Source organism: Empidonax traillii, unplaced genomic scaffold (assembly GCF_003031625.1).
Source record: "Empidonax traillii isolate 1590-97213 ecotype Southwest subspecies unplaced genomic scaffold, ASM303162v1 scaffold717:size860381, whole genome shotgun sequence".
Taxonomy (NCBI): Eukaryota; Metazoa; Chordata; class Aves; order Passeriformes; family Tyrannidae; genus Empidonax; species Empidonax traillii.
The window spans coordinates 188,134-206,933 of record NW_020955910.1 but is presented as its reverse complement, the minus strand read 5'-3'; the positions used below and the strand labels follow the sequence as shown (position 1 = coordinate 206,933).

The following is an 18,800-nucleotide window of genomic DNA, read 5'->3' as shown; positions in this document are numbered from 1 at the left end:
TGAGCTGTCTGGATGCTCAGCTTTTACCGTTTTCCCAGGGCTCGGCTGAGCACTGCCCGGGGTTAGACCAGTAAAGCTGGTCCTGGCTGATGCCACCAGCGAGGTTTAACCTGCTCCCTGTGTCCTGCACAAGTGCTTCCCACTGCTGTTGCCATTCCAAGGTGGCTGCTGCTGTGCTTTATCACATTCCAAAGCCTTGTAATCCTGGTTTTTTTTAGCCCACGGGTCTGTATTTTTAGGCCACAGCTGTCAGTGGTGGGAGTGAGGGGTACAGGGGAAATGCATCCCGAGTTCTCCTGACTAACTCCATGGATTTAGGCCTGGTAGCAATGAGCTGCTGCGGGGTTTAAGGCTCTCTTGTCTCGTGCAGACCTTCAAGTGAACCTGTGCTGGTGTGGTCTCTGCTGCCCTGCAGGTGCTCCAGCCTCCTGCCCACCCCGTGTGCTGCCTTTTCCCAAAGGACTGACCCTGGGAACTGCTGCGTGCCTGGGTCCTGAGCAGGGTCCTGAGCAGCAGAGCACACAGGAATCCTGCAGATCTCCTTCTTTTGATGTGCAGAGGAAGCCCCAGCAGCGAGGGAAGAGACATCCTGGCTTCCCAGGGAGTTCAGTCTGAACTCCGAGCAGGAAAACAGAGCCTCCCTTCAGCTCAGCCAGCTCTGCCTGGCCCGGGGCAGCAGCACAGAGCACATGCAGCTGGTGAGATAAAACCACTTTTCCTGCCCCTCTGCACTTCGCTTCTAAATTACTGCAGGGAGTGTCTGCCAAGAAAGCTCCTGTATTGTTCCAGTGAGTGGAAAGAGCAAGGTTTGGGTCGATGCTTTTGCAGTAAAAGCTTCGCTGTTTTAAGTAGGAAGAAATAACAAGGCAGAGTTAAGGTGTCACCACGCCAAATTTAAAAATTAAATAGTATTTTAATAAGAAACTTGTTTGACAAAAATAGCTTTCATCAGCTAGCAGCATCACAAAGGCATGTCTCAAAGTTTGGGGAAGAACTCTGTTTCAAATTCAGCGACCATCTAAAATGAAGGCCTTTTCCTGAACGCTGCAGCTGAGCTTCCCTCAGGACAGGCACCTGGCCCTCCTTCACTGGCAAGGACAACCCAGGTGAGGGTGACAAAAGAGGGGAATGGTGCTTAGGTAACATCAGCTTAGAGGGGAACTTAAAATTCCACACTGTGGAAAGGCAGGGACTGAGCAGAGCTCAGCCTGTCCTAGTGGCCCCAGTGCAGCTCTTCCCTGTGGAAAGGCCGTGTACAACCACCAGGATGGTGCAGGGGGGGTGATTCACCACAGTTCTCTCTGCAGATTCAGCATCCAAGTGCTTCCCTGAAATGTTTAGACTATCCCAATCTGCTCAGCAGAAGAGCAGCTGAAAACAAAAAGCTGACACTGGTAGCAGAACCACTTTTCCAAGCTGGTGGAACCCTTGCTGTAAATGGATGGGCGACCCTTGGCAGGACAGCCTGCAACCAGCTCTTCCAAAAAAACACTCAAAGGGACTTGTTTCCAGACTCCAGTTCCCTGTGGCAATAGTTGGAGGAGCTCACAACACTGGCCCTTTCAGGCTCTCAGGGGTCCATCCCAGCTCAGTGGTTCTGAGGGCAGTTTTTCCTCGTGTGCCCAGGCTGGTGGCAAATGCTACAGGTCCGTGGTTTCTTGGCAGTGGATCCTGAGGAGAAGCTGCCTGGTCTCTTGGCTTTGCTTCCCAACCCTCTTGAGTGTTCACTGCTGCCAAAGTTGTTCCAAGAGACATCTCCAGAAGGGCCTAGAGAGAAACGACTTAAATTTAAGGATCTTTGAAAAAATAAGCAGGTGAGAAACAGAAGGTAAGCTCAAAATAGCAGGATTCTCAGATATCTTATTCCTAAACCTGCACTTGCTTCAGACTTCTTTGAACAGTTAAATGTAACCCATTTATCTTGCAGCATCAGAGACATGTGGGAACAGAATGGGGAAGCTGCTCTGGTCTACAGCTGAGGCAGAAATAAAACATGCTAGAGGAAAACTTGGGGTTTAAGTAGTTTTGAAAACTTGATTCTACCCCTTTAGGCCCACATTTCTAAGGAGGAGGAGGAGGAGAAGGTCAGTGCTGAAGATCCCTCACAGACACCACATCTCCCCCTCTGTACTTGGTTGCTGTCCCTTTGTCGGTGCTCTCTCTCTTGCATCCTGATTTTGTGATTATTTTTGTTTTCAGAATCTTCTCACGCTCAGTTTGATCTCTGATCAAAGCTCCAGAATGACTTGGCCTTTCCCTGCACCCCTAAACTAGGGCAGAGGGAGCAGAGGAGTTTCCCTGGCATGCCAGGGTGGGGTTTTAAGATCTCCAGAAGTGGTGCCACTGCTTCAACTCTGCACCAAGTCGGTCACAGCTCTCACAAAGCTGGGAACTGTAATCTGAGAGGACAATCAGACTGTTGGGAAGAGTGCTGGGATTTATCCAGTGAGTCATGGACAGACAGATGCTCAAGTTCTCTGCACACAGAAGGCAAGCCTCCTGCTCAGAGCTCAGATGTGTGCTGTGAGGATGCATCCTGCCAGCACTTGGAAAGGTAAGCCAGACTTTGTTGTTAAAAGCAACACTTGCAGTGCTATAAAGCTGCTGACAGATGTTCTGAAGACAAACCCGACGCCTTAACTGTATGAGGTGCCACAAGAGCTGTGCAGCATGAGCAAGTGTGAGAGGTGTGTTCAGTTTACAGAATTCCAGAATAGCTGGGGTTGGAAGGGACCTCTGGAGACCATCCAACCCCTCCCTGTCAAGGCAGGGTCACCTACAGCAGGTGACATTAATGAGATCCCCTCTGTCTTCTCCAGACTAACCAGGCCCAGCTCCCATGGTCTCTCCTCATCAGAGAGCCGCTCCAGACCCCTCATCTTCTGCTGGACCCTCCTCCAGCAGCTCCTCTCTCTGTTTAGCTCAAGAACACCCTCCAGCCTTTGCGTCCCGCCCCAAGCCCGGCCTCACCTGGTGCCACGTTCTCATCTGCCCACTGGAAGAAGCCGCACTGCTGCTCCCGGGGCTTGGGGCAGGTGTGGAACTGCCGGCCCTTGTTGGGCCCATCCTTGTTCACGGTGCGCGTCACGGCCGGCTGGTCGCACCGGCACACCGCGGCACCGCCGCTCCCCGACGGCTCCGGGGCTCTCCCTCCTCCCGGGGCCCTCCCTGCCGCGGGCTGGGGGAGCGCAGAGCCCCACGGAGCCGCGGCGTCCTCGGCCTGGTCGTCGGCCCACAGGAAGAAGTTGCAGGAGCCGGAGCCGCACTTGTAGAAGCGGCGGCCGCGGTTGGGCCCGTCCTTGCGCACGGTGAGCAGCAGCGCCTCGCTGCCGCAGTTACACACCACGGCGTCGCTCCCGGCCTCCGCCGCCGCCGGAGCGGCGTCCCGGGATGTTCTGTTGGAGATGTTCAGGGAGAGCAGGTGTCCCCGAGCCGGGTTCGTGGTCCCCCTCCCCTGCCTGTTCTCGCCGCCGGATCTGTTCAAAGAGTGGTTGTCCTGCAGGTGCTGTGGTGGCTGGGCGGCTGATGACACGGGCTGGGATGGTCTGTGCAGGTACTTGAGGTCCAAGAGCTCCCTCAGCATCTCATCGCAGCCTCCAATGCAGCCAACGAACTCCAGGGGCATCACGGGCGGGACGCTGCCTCTCTTGAATTTAAACTTCAGTCTACGGAGGAAAGGAGGAGTCAAAAGTCTCCCAGTTCATCTCATTTCTCATCAACAGACCTCAATTTAGACTTGAACTTTTACTGATTTTTTTTGATTCTGCTATTCGTAGACCAGTTGCTCCAACCCTCTTTCTTCTTTCCACCCCCAGGCCCTGTGGATTACGCACCACGCTTCAGCTTTCCAAGACTGGAATGGAAAATGGTTCCCAGCCTAGCCCATGGAAGTCTGATTACCCTCAGGTAATGCCTGAGGGCTGTGTTCCCCCAAGGGATAACTGGTATGACCTACCTGTGAACTGGATGGGGTTTACACACATCACATATGCTCTCGTCCCTGGTCACATCCAGCACAAAATCAGGGAACCAGACTGCAGTTTTACAGGCTGGATAGCCCATGCAGCTCAGGTAGAACCTGCAGCGGGACAAAGGCAGCAGATGAGGAAGAGGCAAAGTCAAGACAGTCCGTGATCTGTTATCCTGTCTTCTCAGCCATCAGAAATTGTCAAACCCACAGTTTTAAAGGGCAAATACCTACTTGAGAAGAGGTTCAGCTGAGTCCACACAGCTTATGGAGCTGGTGGAGTCAGCGAGCTGCAGCCTAAGGCTTCCGAGTTTTTACCAAAGGAGCTAAACAAGTGCCTGGGAAAACATAAGCCAGCACAGAAGGTGCTACAAGAGGGGGAGGTCACCAACCCGCCATTCTTCCTGGTCTTCAGGACCATGTCGTTGTTGCACTGCGGACACTTCCGAACGGAAACGGGCATTGCTGGGTACACCTCATCCTGCTCTGGAATTTCTGCAGCTTCTCCAAAGTACTGAGCCAGGGCCTCATCCAACCTGTAAAGAAACAGGCAGAGCATCCTGTGTGTCTCTGCAAGGAGCAATCAGGTGCTCCAGTGACTCAGCACCTGCCGCCCCCCACACAGCCCCTCCGAGCTTCTCTGTGAGCACGTTGATTCAGCACCACATCTCTGTAACGGGGAAGGTGTGGGAACAGCATCGAAGAGGTCAGTGCACGCTGCCATCCCCAAATTTAATCTTAACTGCTCATCTTGGTTTAAACCTTCAGCTGGCAGGAACTCATGACAGCTATGCCAGGCTTCGAGTCATCCCTTCCCGTGCAAATGCCTACACACACCGGGCAGAGCTCCAGGGAAACAGTGTGACAGGATCCCCCACTCCAGGCTGAGGCCCAGATGAGCAGCAGCATCTCCCAGAGCAGCAAAGCAAAGGGAAGAGGGCAGAGGCAGGACTCACTTGTTGGCTCTGGCCACGGCTTCAATGAAGACTTCCTTGTACTTTTGGACCTGCTGTTGCAACACTACAGATTTGTCTTTCTTCCCCTCGCAGATCAGTTTTAGATCAGCCTCCAGCTCAGCCCGGAGGTCAGGCTTGGACATCTCGTAGCCCATGGAATCATAGCCTGAGGAATATACGGAATGATAAGCAAAAGGAAGGTGAAAATAAGGAACCTGCCACCTTCCTGGCGGGCACTGCCCTCACCTTCCACCAGCCCCATGCCCAGGTGGCCGGGCAGGAACCGCTGATCCGCTGTAAGGCCCACGTACATCCGCGTCTTGATCGTCTCGATGTGCTCGGCGTGAGTGGCGTCGGTCCCTGCAAGCAGACAGCGGTCAGTGGGAGCAGGTGCCGAGGAGCTACTTCCTCTGTGCCTGGGGGAGAGTGCAAGAGCTAAAGGAACAAGGACACAGCTTATGGTGAGCACTGCCCTCAAGCCCCACTGGCGCTGGCGGCACACCCTGGACCTGAAATTGCCCATCTCCCTGGGCACTGGAGGCGCTCTGCAGGCTCTGGAGGGTGTTTGGGCTTTGCCCACAGGTCTCTATATCCCTTTGTTCTGCTTTTTTAGGTGATTTCTTCTTATCTGAAGTAACATTTAGAGAATTCCCTCAGCCAAGAGTGAGAGGCCACGCTGCCAATACTGACCAATGCCATGTTTCTCCATGAGAGCAATGAGATCTGCTTCCGTGAGGAGCAATGGAGGGCTGGTTTCCCCATCCACCATCTCCACCGTGGTGGGCTGAAAGCGAGACCCTTTCTGATACACTGGGATGACCTGAAGGAAAGGAGAATCTCTTTGAAACTGCTTCCCGGTCCATTCGCTCAGGACAAAATGCCACACCAACAGCCAGTGCAGTCAGAGAGCAGCAGCCTGGTCTGGAGGGAATCCAGCCTCAGGGGCCTTGGGACCAGCAAGCAATGAGCTGCCAGAGAGACCATGGAACAGCTGCTGTTGGTGGGTAAAGTCAACCCTACAACCCTGAATGGTTTCTGCTGCGGTGTGAGAATCTACCCAAAGCTGGCACAATAAACCTGCGCAGGTTTCCAGCAGAGAAAGCTCTCGGTGAAACAACCAGAAATGGTTAAAGGATGTTTTGCAGGGGGGGTCTGAAGTTGGCAGTGAAATGCTACTTTAGCCTCTCCCACCTACGTTACTCAAGGGGATTACCTTATCGCTCCACTTGTCGTAAGGATAGACTTCCAGGTAATTTCGGGCCAGGATCATCAGTCCCTGAGCAATGAATCGCTCGTTGGCAATGTCGATCTCCACAGTTGTTTCCTGCCCCTTGGCATCTTGAGAGCAGCAAGCCAAAAAATGGCGCACGATGAACTCGTAGAGTCTCTGCTCGTTGCCCTGACACCAAACAGTGAAAGGAGACAGCGTTAATGAGACATCCAGAAATCAGTGGGATCTCGGGTGAGGATCCTGTGCTGATGACCACGTTATTAAGGCTGTTATCTTTATTTACCAAGCAACACAAACGAGTTACCTCTGGTTTCACCCACCTGCAGGTTAGCGGTGTATTTGGTGGGGTGAATGGGAGGATGAGCCTGATCGGATTTGGTTCCACTCCGAGGGGTTGGCCCACCCTGATCCAAAATCCTCTGTGCAAATGCTCCCCAGTTTGGGTCCTGTGTTTGCTGTTGTACCAAGGCTGAGAGGTTCAGCTCCTTGGGGAAAATGTTGGTCTCAGTTCGGGGGTAGCTAATGAACCTTAGGAAGAAAGACAGGAGAGCGCTTAAAGGGGTGCTCCAAGATGCTTCCCAGTTTGGACAAAACACCATTTACTTTCAAAATAATGAAGTTTACCAAGCCAGGTCTTGCTTTCTTACCCTTTAGTGTAGAGTTTTTCTGCTATTGTCATGGTTTCCTTTGCGTTTATTTTCAGTTTGCGGGACGCCAACTTCTCGAGTTCCTGCGGTGGGAAGGGCCAGAAAAAACCCAGAAGCATTAGTGCATTAATTCAGGGTGGTGAGTAAAACATCTGTTCACAGCTCCTTTTAGAGGAGTCCTTTCCAGAGTTCAAACATACCACAGTATCCAGGGGCAGGGGCCTCCATTTGCTCTTTGGCTTGCTCGCCACCTCAACAACAGTCGCCACCGGATCCTAAACAGAGTAAGCAAAACCCAAATCTCCTTGAAGAGTTTGCACAAACCGTTCTTTAAACATCTTGATACAGGGAATGTTTGGCTGAATTTGGATTACAGAACTATTTACAAGCTTTCCTACCTCCATACACATTTGGTAAAGGACCAGGCACGCTGTGTGGTTGAAGAGCCGGTTCCTCTTCCAGTTGAAGAGCACACTGCCGTCTTCGTGGTCGTGGGTCACTGTGGGGAACAACAGAGCTGGCTGACAGAGGAGTCACGAAATGGAAACATCACAAAAGCACCTGGAAACCTTCCAGTTCTGCTCCGTGGTCCCAGAAGAGGAAGAGGAAACCACCTCTGCAGCGCTGTGTGCTCTCTGCTCCAATGTTTTTCCTTCCTATGCACATCGAACCCTCTGAGATAGAGCCCAGGACTGGTTTTCCCCAAACATACCTTTAATTTTGTAGAAGGCTTCAGGAACAAAGGCTTGGATGGCTTTGAAGCGTTCAACTACAAATCCCAGCGTTGGGAACTGGCAGCTACCGTAGCTGATCAGCTGATCTGCTAAAATATCGGGGAAGATCTTCCGCAGCCTCAGCGTCTGGAACCTGGTGAAGGCAGCACCTGGGAAAACAAAATGGGCACCAGAACTGAATGCAACAATGTTGAATGATAATCACAGCACTTCAGATGGTTCTCCTTAATACTCTGAGCATTAATTTTACTCTGTTTAATACTCAGTTGCAGAGGCTTGTCAGTGCTGTGTGGGCTATAAACTTAATATCTGCTTCAAGGAGCAATTTCCTCCTTTTGGGAGGGAAACAAACCCTTCAGAAAGGGTTGTTAAACAGTGGAATGGACTGCCCCGGGGGGTGGTGGAGTCACCATCCCTGGAGATGTTCAAGAAACAACTGGATGAGGCACTCAGCGCTCTGGTCTTTTCCAACCTAAATGATTCTCTCATTCAGAGAGCACGTTTTCCAGTAAAACGAGATGCCATTAAGTTGCATCTGATCGAAAAATCAGGTGTGTGACACCACGGAGGGCATTTCTGCCTTGTGCTGAGGATACAGGATGAGACGTTTACAGACCTATCCTGAGGTCCAGCTCCTGCCTGACGTCGACGGCGTCGCTCGTCCTCTGGTCCGGCTGGGTGAGGTTCTCGCAGGCTGACCTGACGGCATGAAGGGTGATCTCCGAGAAACGGGCTCGGAAAACCTGGAGGTTTGGCTTGACTGCCAGACACACACGAGAAAGAAATCAGACTGACCCAAGCACCAACTTGAGAGGAGCAACTGATAAACAGCCGCCTTCAAAAGGCTGCGCCGCCGACCTGCTCGACAGCTTTCCAACAGCTGAACGAATTTCTGCTTTATCAGAGCCACATATATTTATCAGAACTACAGTCAGCATTCAACCTGGACACAGGATGATTGACAACACACCTCTGCCAAAAGACCCCTGAGGGGCTGTTAAGCTTTTAACGGAACCCAGACTGCTGAAGACGCTCTACGCACCCGCTTTGCACACGTGGATGATCTCGAAGCCGATGTTCTCCCCCTCCCGATCGCAGTCAGTCCAGATCACCAGGGCTTGGCACTGCCGGATTTCTCGCTCAAGGGTTTTCTGAGAGCAGAAAACAACACAGGGAGACATTCCAGGCCACTCGCTTTGTCATTTAATTTTGGAATGACTCACTGCACACGAAATGCAACGCGTATCCATGGAGATGGATTGTTGCAATAACATTTGGTTAATTGTGTGTCTCATGAGATTAGGCAGCTTTCAAAAGAATTGAGTCATTTATTTATATCTAATTCTGTTAAAAAGCTTGGCTAGGAGCGGGCTGTACCACAATCTGTTTTCTAAAAATGTAGGTTTTTTTGTAAAACTGAGACACAATCACCAGTCCCACCTTGCTGGAAAAAAACATTTCTATCTTTAGCAAAGTAGCTGTTCCTTTACTGCACTACTTGTGCATGAGCAGGAGAGTTTCAGTGTTCAAACAAACAGCATTAATAGTCCTAGGAAATGCAGGAGGAATCTGCTAAACTAGAAATTTGGATGTTAAGGACAATCATCCCTCTGTCTGGGACAGCATTTGTTGAATCAACCCCTGAACTCAGTTTCAGGGCAACGCTTGACCACGACGTACCTTGATATCCAGGTAATTTTCAGGGCAATACTTCTCAATTTCAGCATCAAAAAGAGCTAAAGGGTTGCAGCTATGCCTGGGGAACAAAGGATAAACAGTGTGCATCACAACAACTAAAACATATATTGTGAGACATAACTAGTGCTGTCTAAGTGCTGGAATTAATAACATATTTTATTACAGGCCTATCTCAGACAACACAGAGTTCACGTGAAATGCTGAGTAACACTTAACAGAATCAAAAGACAGCACTCTGAAAAATAGGAATTTGAAACAATATTTTAGTATTCTCCATAAAATTCAGATCTCATCACCCTGCTCTGTGTCAGAGTCCCTCCCTGCACCCCTGTCTTTCAGCTCACAGTGCCTCACTCGGCTCAGGGTCAAGAGCAGGAGGTGACAGACCCCTTCCTGTGGAGCCCTGGAGGTGACAGACCCCTTCCCGTGGAGCCCTGGAGGTGACAGACCCCTCTCTGCCAAGGGCATGAGGTACCAACCATTTGCGAAATGGCATCTTAAACTCGTGAGTCAGTAAGTGTCCTGACACGGATGTCATCACCATGGTAACGGTCTGCAAGAGACAGAGCGAGGTAATTAGCGAGGTAATTAGTGCCCATCGTTCACTAAAAACTACCCACAGCCCCCAAATCTTCCTCCAGTGCTCAGTTCACACCACCAGTGACACCTCTCTCCTGTTAATGACAGAATCCCAGAATGGGTTTGGGTTGGCAGGGACATTAAAGCTCATCTTGTTCCATCCCCTGCCACAGGGACAAGGCTCCAAGCCTTTTCCAGCGTGGAACACTTCCAGGGATTGAAAGGGAACTCCTACCTGGCCAAACATCTGGTAGTCGTATTCGTAGATCTTGTTGAACTTGGAAAACCCTTCTCTCTGGAAGGGAAAGGAGAGTTCCTGAGTTTCTGTTGTCTAACAGAAAACAAATCCATCCTGCCTCGCTTTGTACACGCTGTGATGGAGCACAGGAGGCAGGGAAAAAGCAGATCCTGGGACTGATGGGAATTACAGCAGGGGAATGGAAACTGCCTGTTATCATTTATGGAGACACTGAAATGGTAATTTCCAAGGTAAGAGTATTTTAAACCATCCCTGAAGATGATTCCAGGGTTATCTCCCCATGGATAACGAAGAACTGATTTGTTTAACAGGGCTGGCCAATGATCATGGAATCACAGAAACTCCTGACAAACACCTGTCCTGCTCCAAATGACAAGCAGTGTCCCAGCTCCGGGCCCCCAAGGCTACCTCCAACCTCAGACCAGGAGAAGTTTCTAGATTGTGTATTTGCTGCTTTTTGCTACAGAAGCAGGACAGTTTCTTCCTCGACTGGGACTGTCAGCGCTCAGGTTCTCCATAACACCTTGCAGTCAAATAAAGAAGGTTCTATGAGGTTGGGATCTTCTCCCAGGTAAGAGGAAATGGCCTCAGGCCGTGCCAGGGGAGGTTCAGGCTGGACATCACAAAGAAATTCTTCTTGGAAAGGGTGGTCAAGCACTGGAACTGCCCAGGGAGGTGGTGGAGTCCCCATTCCTGGAGGTGTTCCAGGAAAAACTGGACGTGGTACTCAGTGCTCTGGGCTGGGGGACAAGGTGGGGATTGGTCACAGGTTGGACTTGATCTTGGAGGTCTTTTCCAACCTCAGTGATTCTCTGATTCTGCTCAAGAATCACCTTCTAGTTCCTTAGTTTGGAAACTAAGTGATTATGCAAACTGTTAAAGGTCACAAACCAGAGCAGCAGAGAGGACAGATCTTTGAATTCCTCTTCTCCAAACCACAGGCCATCTTTGCTTTATTCTGTGAACTCCAGTAAACCCCTGACACTTGCTGATGCTGCAGAAGAGGTGCTTTTTGACAGGGGAAATGCCAACGGATGGTTTCAGTTCCTGAAGCCTTTGGCACACGCTGCAAATCTAGAGATTTTCTGTCCACAGAAAAAGGCCATTCTTGTACCCTCATGGGGTCAGGAGTGTCCAGTGACAAAAACCAGCCTGAGGTCGTTTCCTCTCCTCCTCCTGTCACTTGTTACCTGGGAAAAGAGGCAACCCTCCACCTCACACACCACCTTATTTATTTGACTGTGAGGTGTTACTGAGAACCTGAGCGTCCCAACGAAAGAAGAAACCATCCCGTTCCTGTAGGAAAAAAGCAACAAACACACAACCTAGAAACTTCCACAAGTCTCAGCGAGGCGGGAGGCAGGCCTGGGGACCTGGGGCTGCCACACAGAGCACAGCTGAGGCCAGGGCTGTGCTGCTGCCCTTCCCCAGCCAGCTAAACCCCATCTAAACCCCATGGTGTCCCATGGAGCAGCTGGATGTGGCGTGTCCCTGCATGTCCCAGGAGGCAGTGGGATGTGGCGTGTCCCTACCCGCCGCATCCTGCTGTTGGAGAGCAGATCGGCGATCCCTCGGGCAGCGTCGTTCTTCTCAGCCACGCACAGCACCCTGCGGATCCTCCGGAGTGCCCCGTCCTCGGCGGCCCGGGAGAAGAGGCGCCAGGGCTGGGGCAGCATCCTGCCCCTGGCCAACAGCCTGGCCTGCACGATCATCACGGGGGGCAGGGGCGGCTCCGGCGGGGACAGGGCATGGTGGTGCTCCGCGTCCCTGCGGCCACAAAGACATCGCTGGGGTCCCCGCTCCGCTTCCCCCCACCACGGCCGGGCTTTCCCTCACGCTGGGCAGCCCCTCCTAGGCCCGCCCGGGACTCTCCCTCACCCAGGGCAGCCCCTGCCCTCCCCTCTCCCCCTCAGCTCTCCTCTTTTCTCCCTTTTTCGGCCCTTTCCCCCCCGGTTCTCCCCGTTCCCCGCCTCACCTCCCTCCCTCCCGCGCTCTCCCCTCACCGTCACGTCCTGCCGCAGAGAGAACTGCAACTCCCGGCATGCCCCGCGGCTCCAGGGAACTACAACTCCCGAAAGCCCCCGCGGCTCCTCCTCGGTGTGACCCCCGCCGCCGCTCCGCCTCGGTTTCCCCCTTTTCCCGCCGCCGCCGGGCCCGTCACGGGATCGGTAAGGAAAAAGGACGACGACGGTAGAAAAATCAGCCAGAGCCGCGGGCGAGGGGGAGGCGGGGGCGGCGCCGCTTCCTGGCGGCGGGGTCGGAGGCCGCGCGTCATGTGACGCCAAGATGGCTGCGGGGCCGTGAGGAGGCGGCTCCGGCCATGGCGGCGGCGTGAGGGGCACCCGGGGCTGCGGCGGCGGCGGGGCCGGGCCGGGGCGGCGGCGTGAGGGCGGCACGGGGCTGCGGCGGCGCCTCCCGCGGCGGGAGGGGACCGGGGGCGCGGCGCTGCTCCATGTCGGCCCCGTCCTGCGGGAAATATGATCAGCGCCCCTGACGTGGTGGCCTTCACCAGGGAGGAGGAGCTGGAGGATGATCTGTACCGCGAGCCGCCCCTGCCCGAGGAGTACTCGGTGCCGCTGTTCCCCTTCGCCGGCCACGGCGCCAACCCCTGGGCCAAGGTCGCCGGCTCCAAGTTCACCCGGGACTTCATCCTCATCTCCGAGTTCTCGGAGCAGGTGGGGCCCCAGCCCCTGCTGACCATCCCCGATGACGCCAAGGTGTCGGGCACCTTCGACCTCAACTATTTCTCCCTGCGGATCATGTCTGTGGATTACCAGGCGTCCTTCGTGGGGCACCCCCCCGGCTCTGCCTACCCGAAGCTGAACTTCGTGGAGGATTCCAAGGTGGTGCTGGGGGACTCCAAGGAAGGGGCTTTCGCCTACGTGCACCACCTGACCCTGTACGACCTGGAAGCCCGTGGCTTCGTGAGGCCCTTCTGCATGGCCTACATCTCTGCTGACGAGCACAAAATCATGCAGCAGTTTCAGGAACTCTCCGCCGAGTTCTCCAAAGCCTCCGAATGCCTCAAGACGGGGAACCGGAAAGCCTTTGCCAACGAGCTGGAAAAGAAACTGAGAGACCTCGACTACACCAGGACTGTCCTGCACAACGAGACCGAGGCGCAGAAGAAAGCCAACGACAAGGGGTATTACACGACCCAGGCCATCGAGAAGGCCAACGAGCTGGCCAGTGTGGAAAAGTCCATCATCGAGCACCAGGACCTGCTGAGACAGATCCGGTCCTATCCCTACAGGAAGCTGAAGGAGTCAGAGTTCCACCCCTACGAGCCGGAGTGTGCACTGGATCGGGTTGGCACGGGCTGTGATCAGGACTCGGCCCCCTCTGACCCTGCAGAGCCCGGTGAGACGCACCTTTACACCCACATCCCGTCCTACACCCCCAAGCTCATCAAAGCCAAGTCTGCCAAGTGCTTTGACAAGAAGCTGAAGACGCTGGAGGAGCTCTGTGATGTTTATTTTTTCACCCAAACCCTTGACCAGCTGCACCATATCGAGAGGACTTTCCGAGGTGACGTGTGTTACCTCCTGACGGAGCAGATCAGCCGGGCGCTCCTGAAGCAGCAGAGCGTCACCAACTTCCTCTTTGAGGATGTGTCTTTTCTGGATGAAAAACCTCCTGAAAAACAGTACAGAGGCTGCCAGGGGCTCGGCCAAGATGCCATGGATGGAAAGTGTTTGGAAGAGCCCCTCACCCCTAAAGTGGTCGTCAGCCTGGGCTCCTACAAGTCCAGCGTGGAGTGTGTGCCCATCAAGATGGAGCAGGAGATGGAGGACTCCGAAGAACCCAAAATGTCCGAGTCCGTGACGTCCGAGCCCCAGGAGAACCTGGACTACCTGGATGCAGACATCAAAGGCAGCATCAGCAGCGGGGAGAGCATCGAGGTGCTGGGGACGGAGAAGTCGGGCTCGGGGCTGACCAAGTCGGAGAGCCAAGCCAGCCTGCCCGTCATGCCCAGCCCCCAGGCGGGCCGGAGCAAGGTGGGCAGCCGGCGCACGGTCAGCGAGGACAGCATCGAGGTGCTCAGCACGTGTCCCTCCGAGTCCCTCATCCCGGAGGACTTCAAGGCGAGCTACCCAAGTGCCATTAACGAGGAGCCCTACGCGGACAACGACGACGAGCGCGGCCTTCGCTTCGCCCCCAGACTGAGCCCGGGCGTTGTCGATGAGCGGGACGACGTCTCCAAGCAGGAGAGCTTGGTGCAGGTGGACGCTGCCTGCTGCATCGGGAAGGAGAGCCCCAACTTCCTGGAGCCCCTGCCCGAGCTGGGGCAGAAGGCGTGCGAGGAGGACGGCGTGGTGCGGATCCCGCCGCAGCCGTACCGGGCGGCCGAGCAGGGGCTGCGCGGGGGCTTCCCCGCCCACGACGGCGCCCCGGGGGGGCTCCTGCCCTACGAGCTCGACTCGCGCTACCTGTCGGGCAGCAGGGAGGTCAGCAAGAGCAGCCTGGACGAGTGCTCGGACTCCACGAGCTACATCAGCAGCGCCGCCTCCACGTGCTCCGACAGGACCCCTTCTCCCGCCCGTGTCGCCTGCCCGGCCGGGGAGAGGCACAGGAAGAGGGCCGGGCAGAACGCGCTGCGGTTCATCCGGCAATACCCCTTTGCCCACCCCGCCATCTACTCCCTGCTCAGCGGCAGGACCCTGGTGGTGCTGGGGGAGGACGAGGCCATGGTCAAGAAGCTGGTGACGGCGCTGTCCATCTTCGTGCCCAACTGCGGCGCGTACGCCAAGCCCGTCAAGCACTGGGTCACCTCCCCCCTGCACCTGGTGGATTTCCAGAAGTGGAAGTTGATCGGACTCCAGAGGTAAATCCAAGGATCTGTTTGCTTTGGTGGTGTGGAGGTGTGTGGTAAGAACTTCCATCTCAGAGGGGGAGGGAGTGTGCAGGGGAGGTCTCTAATTAACCTACACAGCTCCCACGGATTTCTGCTGGTGGGATTTATTTTGGGGTAGATATGTCTCTTTATGTCCAGCCTCACTTGAGAGGTAATATTTAAAAAGTGCTGGGTGTTTGCTGCCTGCCTCAGGTGAGTTATTTGGCCAGGAGGTTTCCTTCTGGTTTGGGTTTTTGCCTGGCAAAGTGGAGAGCAAACACCTGAGTCCTGCTGAGCTCATGTTGGCAAACAGGGATTGCTCAGCTCAAGATTTCAGCCCTGCCTTTGTTGCTGTTATGAAAAGGATTTTTTCGTGTGTTAGCAGGACGTGTTTGGGTGCAGGTGTGACAGGGAATGGCCATTGCTGTCACCAGTGTGGAAAACATAAGTCAGAGTGGCAGCCCAGCACTCAGAGCCGGGCTGGAATAGCTCCTGAAAGAGTGTTCCTGAGCAGTGTAGAACTTAAGCCACAGAAACCTGCTTTCTGGGCCACAGAGTATTGCACTGCTGGGGGTTGTGGATGGTGAAATTACCCAAAGCTGTGAGTTCACCCTCATTTCTGTGCTCATGAGGTGGGATGACAGCTCTGCAACAGCTGCTCACGAGCTCTCTGTCTGTCAGTGAGGTTTTTAAAAGCCCCAAGTGTTTACTCGTTGCTCAATGTTTGTGGTTAGATGCAATTTTTATAAACAGAAATCTTTTTTTAAGCGCTGCCTGTAACGTGTGTCAGTCATTTCAGCTCTCCTCCTTGGAATGTTAATTAAGTGTTGGGTTTAATGTGGGTGCTCTCAGCAAACCATTTGTACGAGGGCTCTGGGAAGGAACGTCCAGGCTAAATAATTTGTTCTGGTAAGGATCCTGCCTCTCCTAAGGCCAGGGGCTGCCTGGGCACGGGGGCAGCCCTTACACCAGTTGGGATTCCCAGTTGGAGGCTGGGAGCTGTATCAGCCCAGCGACTGTCACCAAAGAGACAGAGAATGGAGGAGCTGAAGGTTTGTGTGGGCTCGTGATTTGCATTTAAATAACATCAGGCCAAGCTTGGTGGGTAATTGTGTGTTGTGGGTTTGCACCTGAGTGACAAATGGACAGGCTCTGCCAGGGAGTATTCTGGTTTTATTCCCTTTTCTAAAGGAAAGGTGGAAGGTTTTGCTCCACTCAGGGCTTCGACCACCTCAGAGCAGCTCCTTCCCGAAGCGATGCGGGGGAAAGAGGAGCTCATGGAGAGAGGGGGCTGGTTTGGGTTTCTGAGTCCCTGTTGTCACATCCAAAAGCTTCCAGCTGCTGCAAAGTTTGTGTCTGTGCACCAGAGATGTCCCATCACTCCCTGTCTGTGTTACTGAGGAAGGAATCTGATCCAAAGTGGGGGGGTTTATGCAGTAGCACACACGCAGTGCAGATCAGGGCACATGTGGGCCAGGGAGTCGAGGTTTCTTTGGGACCTGTCAGGCTGGAGAGGCTGTTTGTCCCCTCTCTTCCATGCTAGGACCTCATTCTCCCACAGAGCTCGTGACCTGGTGTGAGGGAAAGCACGTGGGGCACAGGGCACAGACACAGCTCCCCTCCAGCCGTGACCTCTCTCCTTGCCGTTGCAGGACGGTGTCCCCCGCGGGGGTGAACGTGCTGCACGCCCTGAGCCGCTACAGCCGCTACCTGAGCATCCTGGACGCCGACAGCAAGACTCTGCGCTGCCCCCTCTACAAGGGCACCGTGGTGGCCCGGCTGGCCGACCACCGCACCCAGATCAAGCGGGGCAGCACCTACTACATGCACGTCCAAAGCATCCTCACCCAGCTGTGCTCTAAAGCCTTCCTCTTCACCTTCTGCCATCATTTGCACCTCCCCATCAGCGAAAGGGAACCGGAGGAATCCGTCGTGAACCGCAGGATGAACTTCCTGAAGCTTCAGCTGGGCCTCGCCAACGAAGATGTCAAAATCGTGCAGTATTTGGCCGAGCTGCTGAAGCTGCACTACATTCAGGAACCGGGGCAGGGGGGGAGCCCCCTGCTCAGATTTGACTACGTCCCCAGCTTTTTGTACAAAATCTAGCCTTGCCCAGGCCGTGTGCCCGTGTGCTCGGAGTCTGACAGAGCTCATCCGTGCTTGACATCGCCGCTGTCTGCAGTAGCTCTCCCGCGCCGGGAAGGGGCCGAGGGGTTTGTGTCTCTGCTCCACAGGAAGCCGTGTCTGTGGGAGCAGATTCCCGGGTGTTCCCTGTGGCCAAGAGCGTATGTGTTCCATCGCATAAACCATCAGGCACTCTGTAAATGTTAGAAGGGGCACTGTTAACCTTTAAAGAGGGTCCTGGCAGCATCCCGGGGGGATTGTGGCAGGGAGAGAGGTGGGGCTGTCTGGGGGATCAACACACACTAGTGTGCAGCCCCTGAAAGAACACAGTGCTCTGCACGCTTCTGCCAGAGCCCTGCCAGTCCCTTCCGTGGAGCCAGGGCAGAGACCAGAGGGGAGATGTCAAGGCCACGTGAAGTTTTTAATCCACTGGTGTGTCATGTGAGTGCAGCTCAGAGCTCCCTGGCAGGGTGGCAGGTCTGTGCGCAGCCCTGCCGATGGTGTCCCTTCCTGCATTTGCTGAGTTTCCTGGCACTTCGCAGGACAGCTTGTCCCTGGGTGGGTGGGAGCACGGTGGAGGCACATGTGCTTCTCTGCAGGAAGTGTTTGCCACTTCCCCCCAGCTCTGTTAAAATCAGGAAGGTGGAAGCACTCCCTGACGCTGGGCCTCGAGGCGCCGGCTGCCGTGAATGTAGAGCACTGTGCCTTGTTCATTTGTCACGTCCTATTTGCTGGGCGACCTCTGAGAAGGCTGGAGGGAGACTGGGATTCCTCAAAGCGGGTGATGTCAGGGGTGGCTTTCAAAGGAGAGAAGGGAACTGAATGAGGGTGAGTGCCCTCATTTTTAGGTGCTTTTTGTGATGGGGAAACGATGCGATTCAGCTGGAGCTACGCTGAGACAGCAGGCTGTTAGCACAGGCTGCCTGGCTGGTGAGGTACTAGTGCTCAGGAGAGATCAGGGATGAATGTACTGGATTCCACGTTGTATCTGTAATAGTTTATTTTATTTTTTTTTCTTGGGGAGTTGACGTTTGTGCTTTGTGGTCAAACAAGGCTGGCGTTCCCGCGTGCTGCTCCTGGCTGAGCCGTTGCCGTGTCACAACTACCTCTCCTGGGGCTCCTGGATGGTTCTGGACGGGGCAGAACTACTGCTCTCTGAGCCTGGATACTGAGAACTTTTCCTTTCAAAGCTTCTGTGCCATAAAGGACGTGCCACCAGCGTGGTGACACTCCCAGATTGTTCCTGTCAGTGCCGAAAGCTTTGTGCCTGGGCGCGGCGCTTCCCTGCGGAGTCTCGTCGGAGATGCTGAGCCCGGGCTGCTCTGCCCGCTGCCATGTGGCAGTAGCAGCCCCTGTGGCACTTCTGAGCCAGAAAAGCCTTGCTAGGAAAGATAATCTTGGTTTTATTTCTTTTTAACGCTGATTTTGGGGCGAGAACAGCTGAGATCTTACAAGAGCTGATGCGTTGTTTGGTTTTATTTTTTTTTAAACCTCTGTTTGGTGACGATGTGAGACAGTGCTGGAGATGAATGTGATCTTCCTTCTGAGCCTGGGAAGTTCCTGTGTGCAGCCTGGGATTCCCCTGCATGGCTTAGACCTGGCTGAGACTTGCTGTGAGACCTGCACTGCTCCAAAATCCGTGTCCCAAAGGCAGGCAGGCTTCTTGGAGAGGTTGTTGTCTGGCACTGGTTGTTTTCCCACGGGAAATATCAGCTCGACAGTACTGCTACCACCTCTTCCTCTCCCCTGGAAAGGGCTCTCTAGGGTATAA

General features: G+C 54.3%; 2 protein-coding genes across 3 annotated transcripts; one reads left to right on the top strand and one right to left on the bottom strand.

The window, feature by feature from the left end:
- Nucleotides 1-880: 880 nt before the first annotated feature.
- On the bottom strand, nt 881-12,185 carry TOP3A (DNA topoisomerase III alpha). 2 transcript variants are annotated; one of them, XM_027900260.1, is made up of 20 exons: nt 12,075-12,185; nt 11,604-11,838; nt 10,048-10,107; nt 9,713-9,786; nt 9,216-9,291; nt 8,578-8,686; nt 8,152-8,295; nt 7,514-7,684; nt 7,200-7,300; nt 7,002-7,076; nt 6,802-6,884; nt 6,475-6,682; nt 6,137-6,322; nt 5,614-5,743; nt 5,170-5,283; nt 4,924-5,089; nt 4,360-4,503; nt 3,956-4,078; nt 2,971-3,665; nt 881-1,767 (listed from the first exon to the last, which is right to left on the bottom strand). In XM_027900260.1, exons 2-20 carry the CDS (start codon nt 11,781-11,783, stop codon nt 1,589-1,591), a joined length of 3,018 nt encoding a protein of 1,005 aa, XP_027756061.1. In that variant the 5' UTR covers nt 11,784-11,838; nt 12,075-12,185; the 3' UTR covers nt 881-1,588. The 2 variants fall into 2 exon arrangements, with proteins under 2 accessions (XP_027756061.1, XP_027756060.1); XM_027900259.1 differs by lacking the exon at nt 12,075-12,185 and adding an exon at nt 12,047-12,063.
- A 264-nt stretch (nt 12,186-12,449) lies between these two features.
- On the top strand, nt 12,450-18,047 carry SMCR8 (SMCR8-C9orf72 complex subunit). Its single transcript, XM_027900261.1, has 2 exons — nt 12,450-14,896; nt 16,558-18,047. Exons 1-2 carry the CDS (start codon nt 12,549-12,551, stop codon nt 17,009-17,011), a joined length of 2,802 nt encoding a protein of 933 aa, XP_027756062.1. The 5' UTR covers nt 12,450-12,548; the 3' UTR covers nt 17,012-18,047.
- The last annotated feature ends 753 nt before the right edge of the window (nt 18,048-18,800 follow it).

Bases quoted from the DNA above. Each gene is read 5' to 3' on its own strand.
- TOP3A (XM_027900260.1), bottom strand. From the start codon at position 11,783: ATGATCGTGCAGGCCAGGCTGTTGGCCAGGGGCAGGATGCTGCCCCAG. The intron at 6,885-7,001 runs GTATGTTTGAAC...TTCCCACCGCAG, and splicing joins CCCTGCCCCTGGATACTGTG to GAACTCGAGAAGTTGGCGTC. The intron at 3,666-3,955 runs GTAGGTCATACC...TTTCCTCCGTAG, and splicing joins AAACCCCATCCAGTTCACAG to ACTGAAGTTTAAATTCAAGA.
- SMCR8 (XM_027900261.1), top strand. From the start codon at position 12,549: ATGATCAGCGCCCCTGACGTGGTGGCCTTCACCAGGGAGGAGGAGCTG. The intron at 14,897-16,557 runs GTAAATCCAAGG...TTGCCGTTGCAG, and splicing joins AAGTTGATCGGACTCCAGAG to GACGGTGTCCCCCGCGGGGG.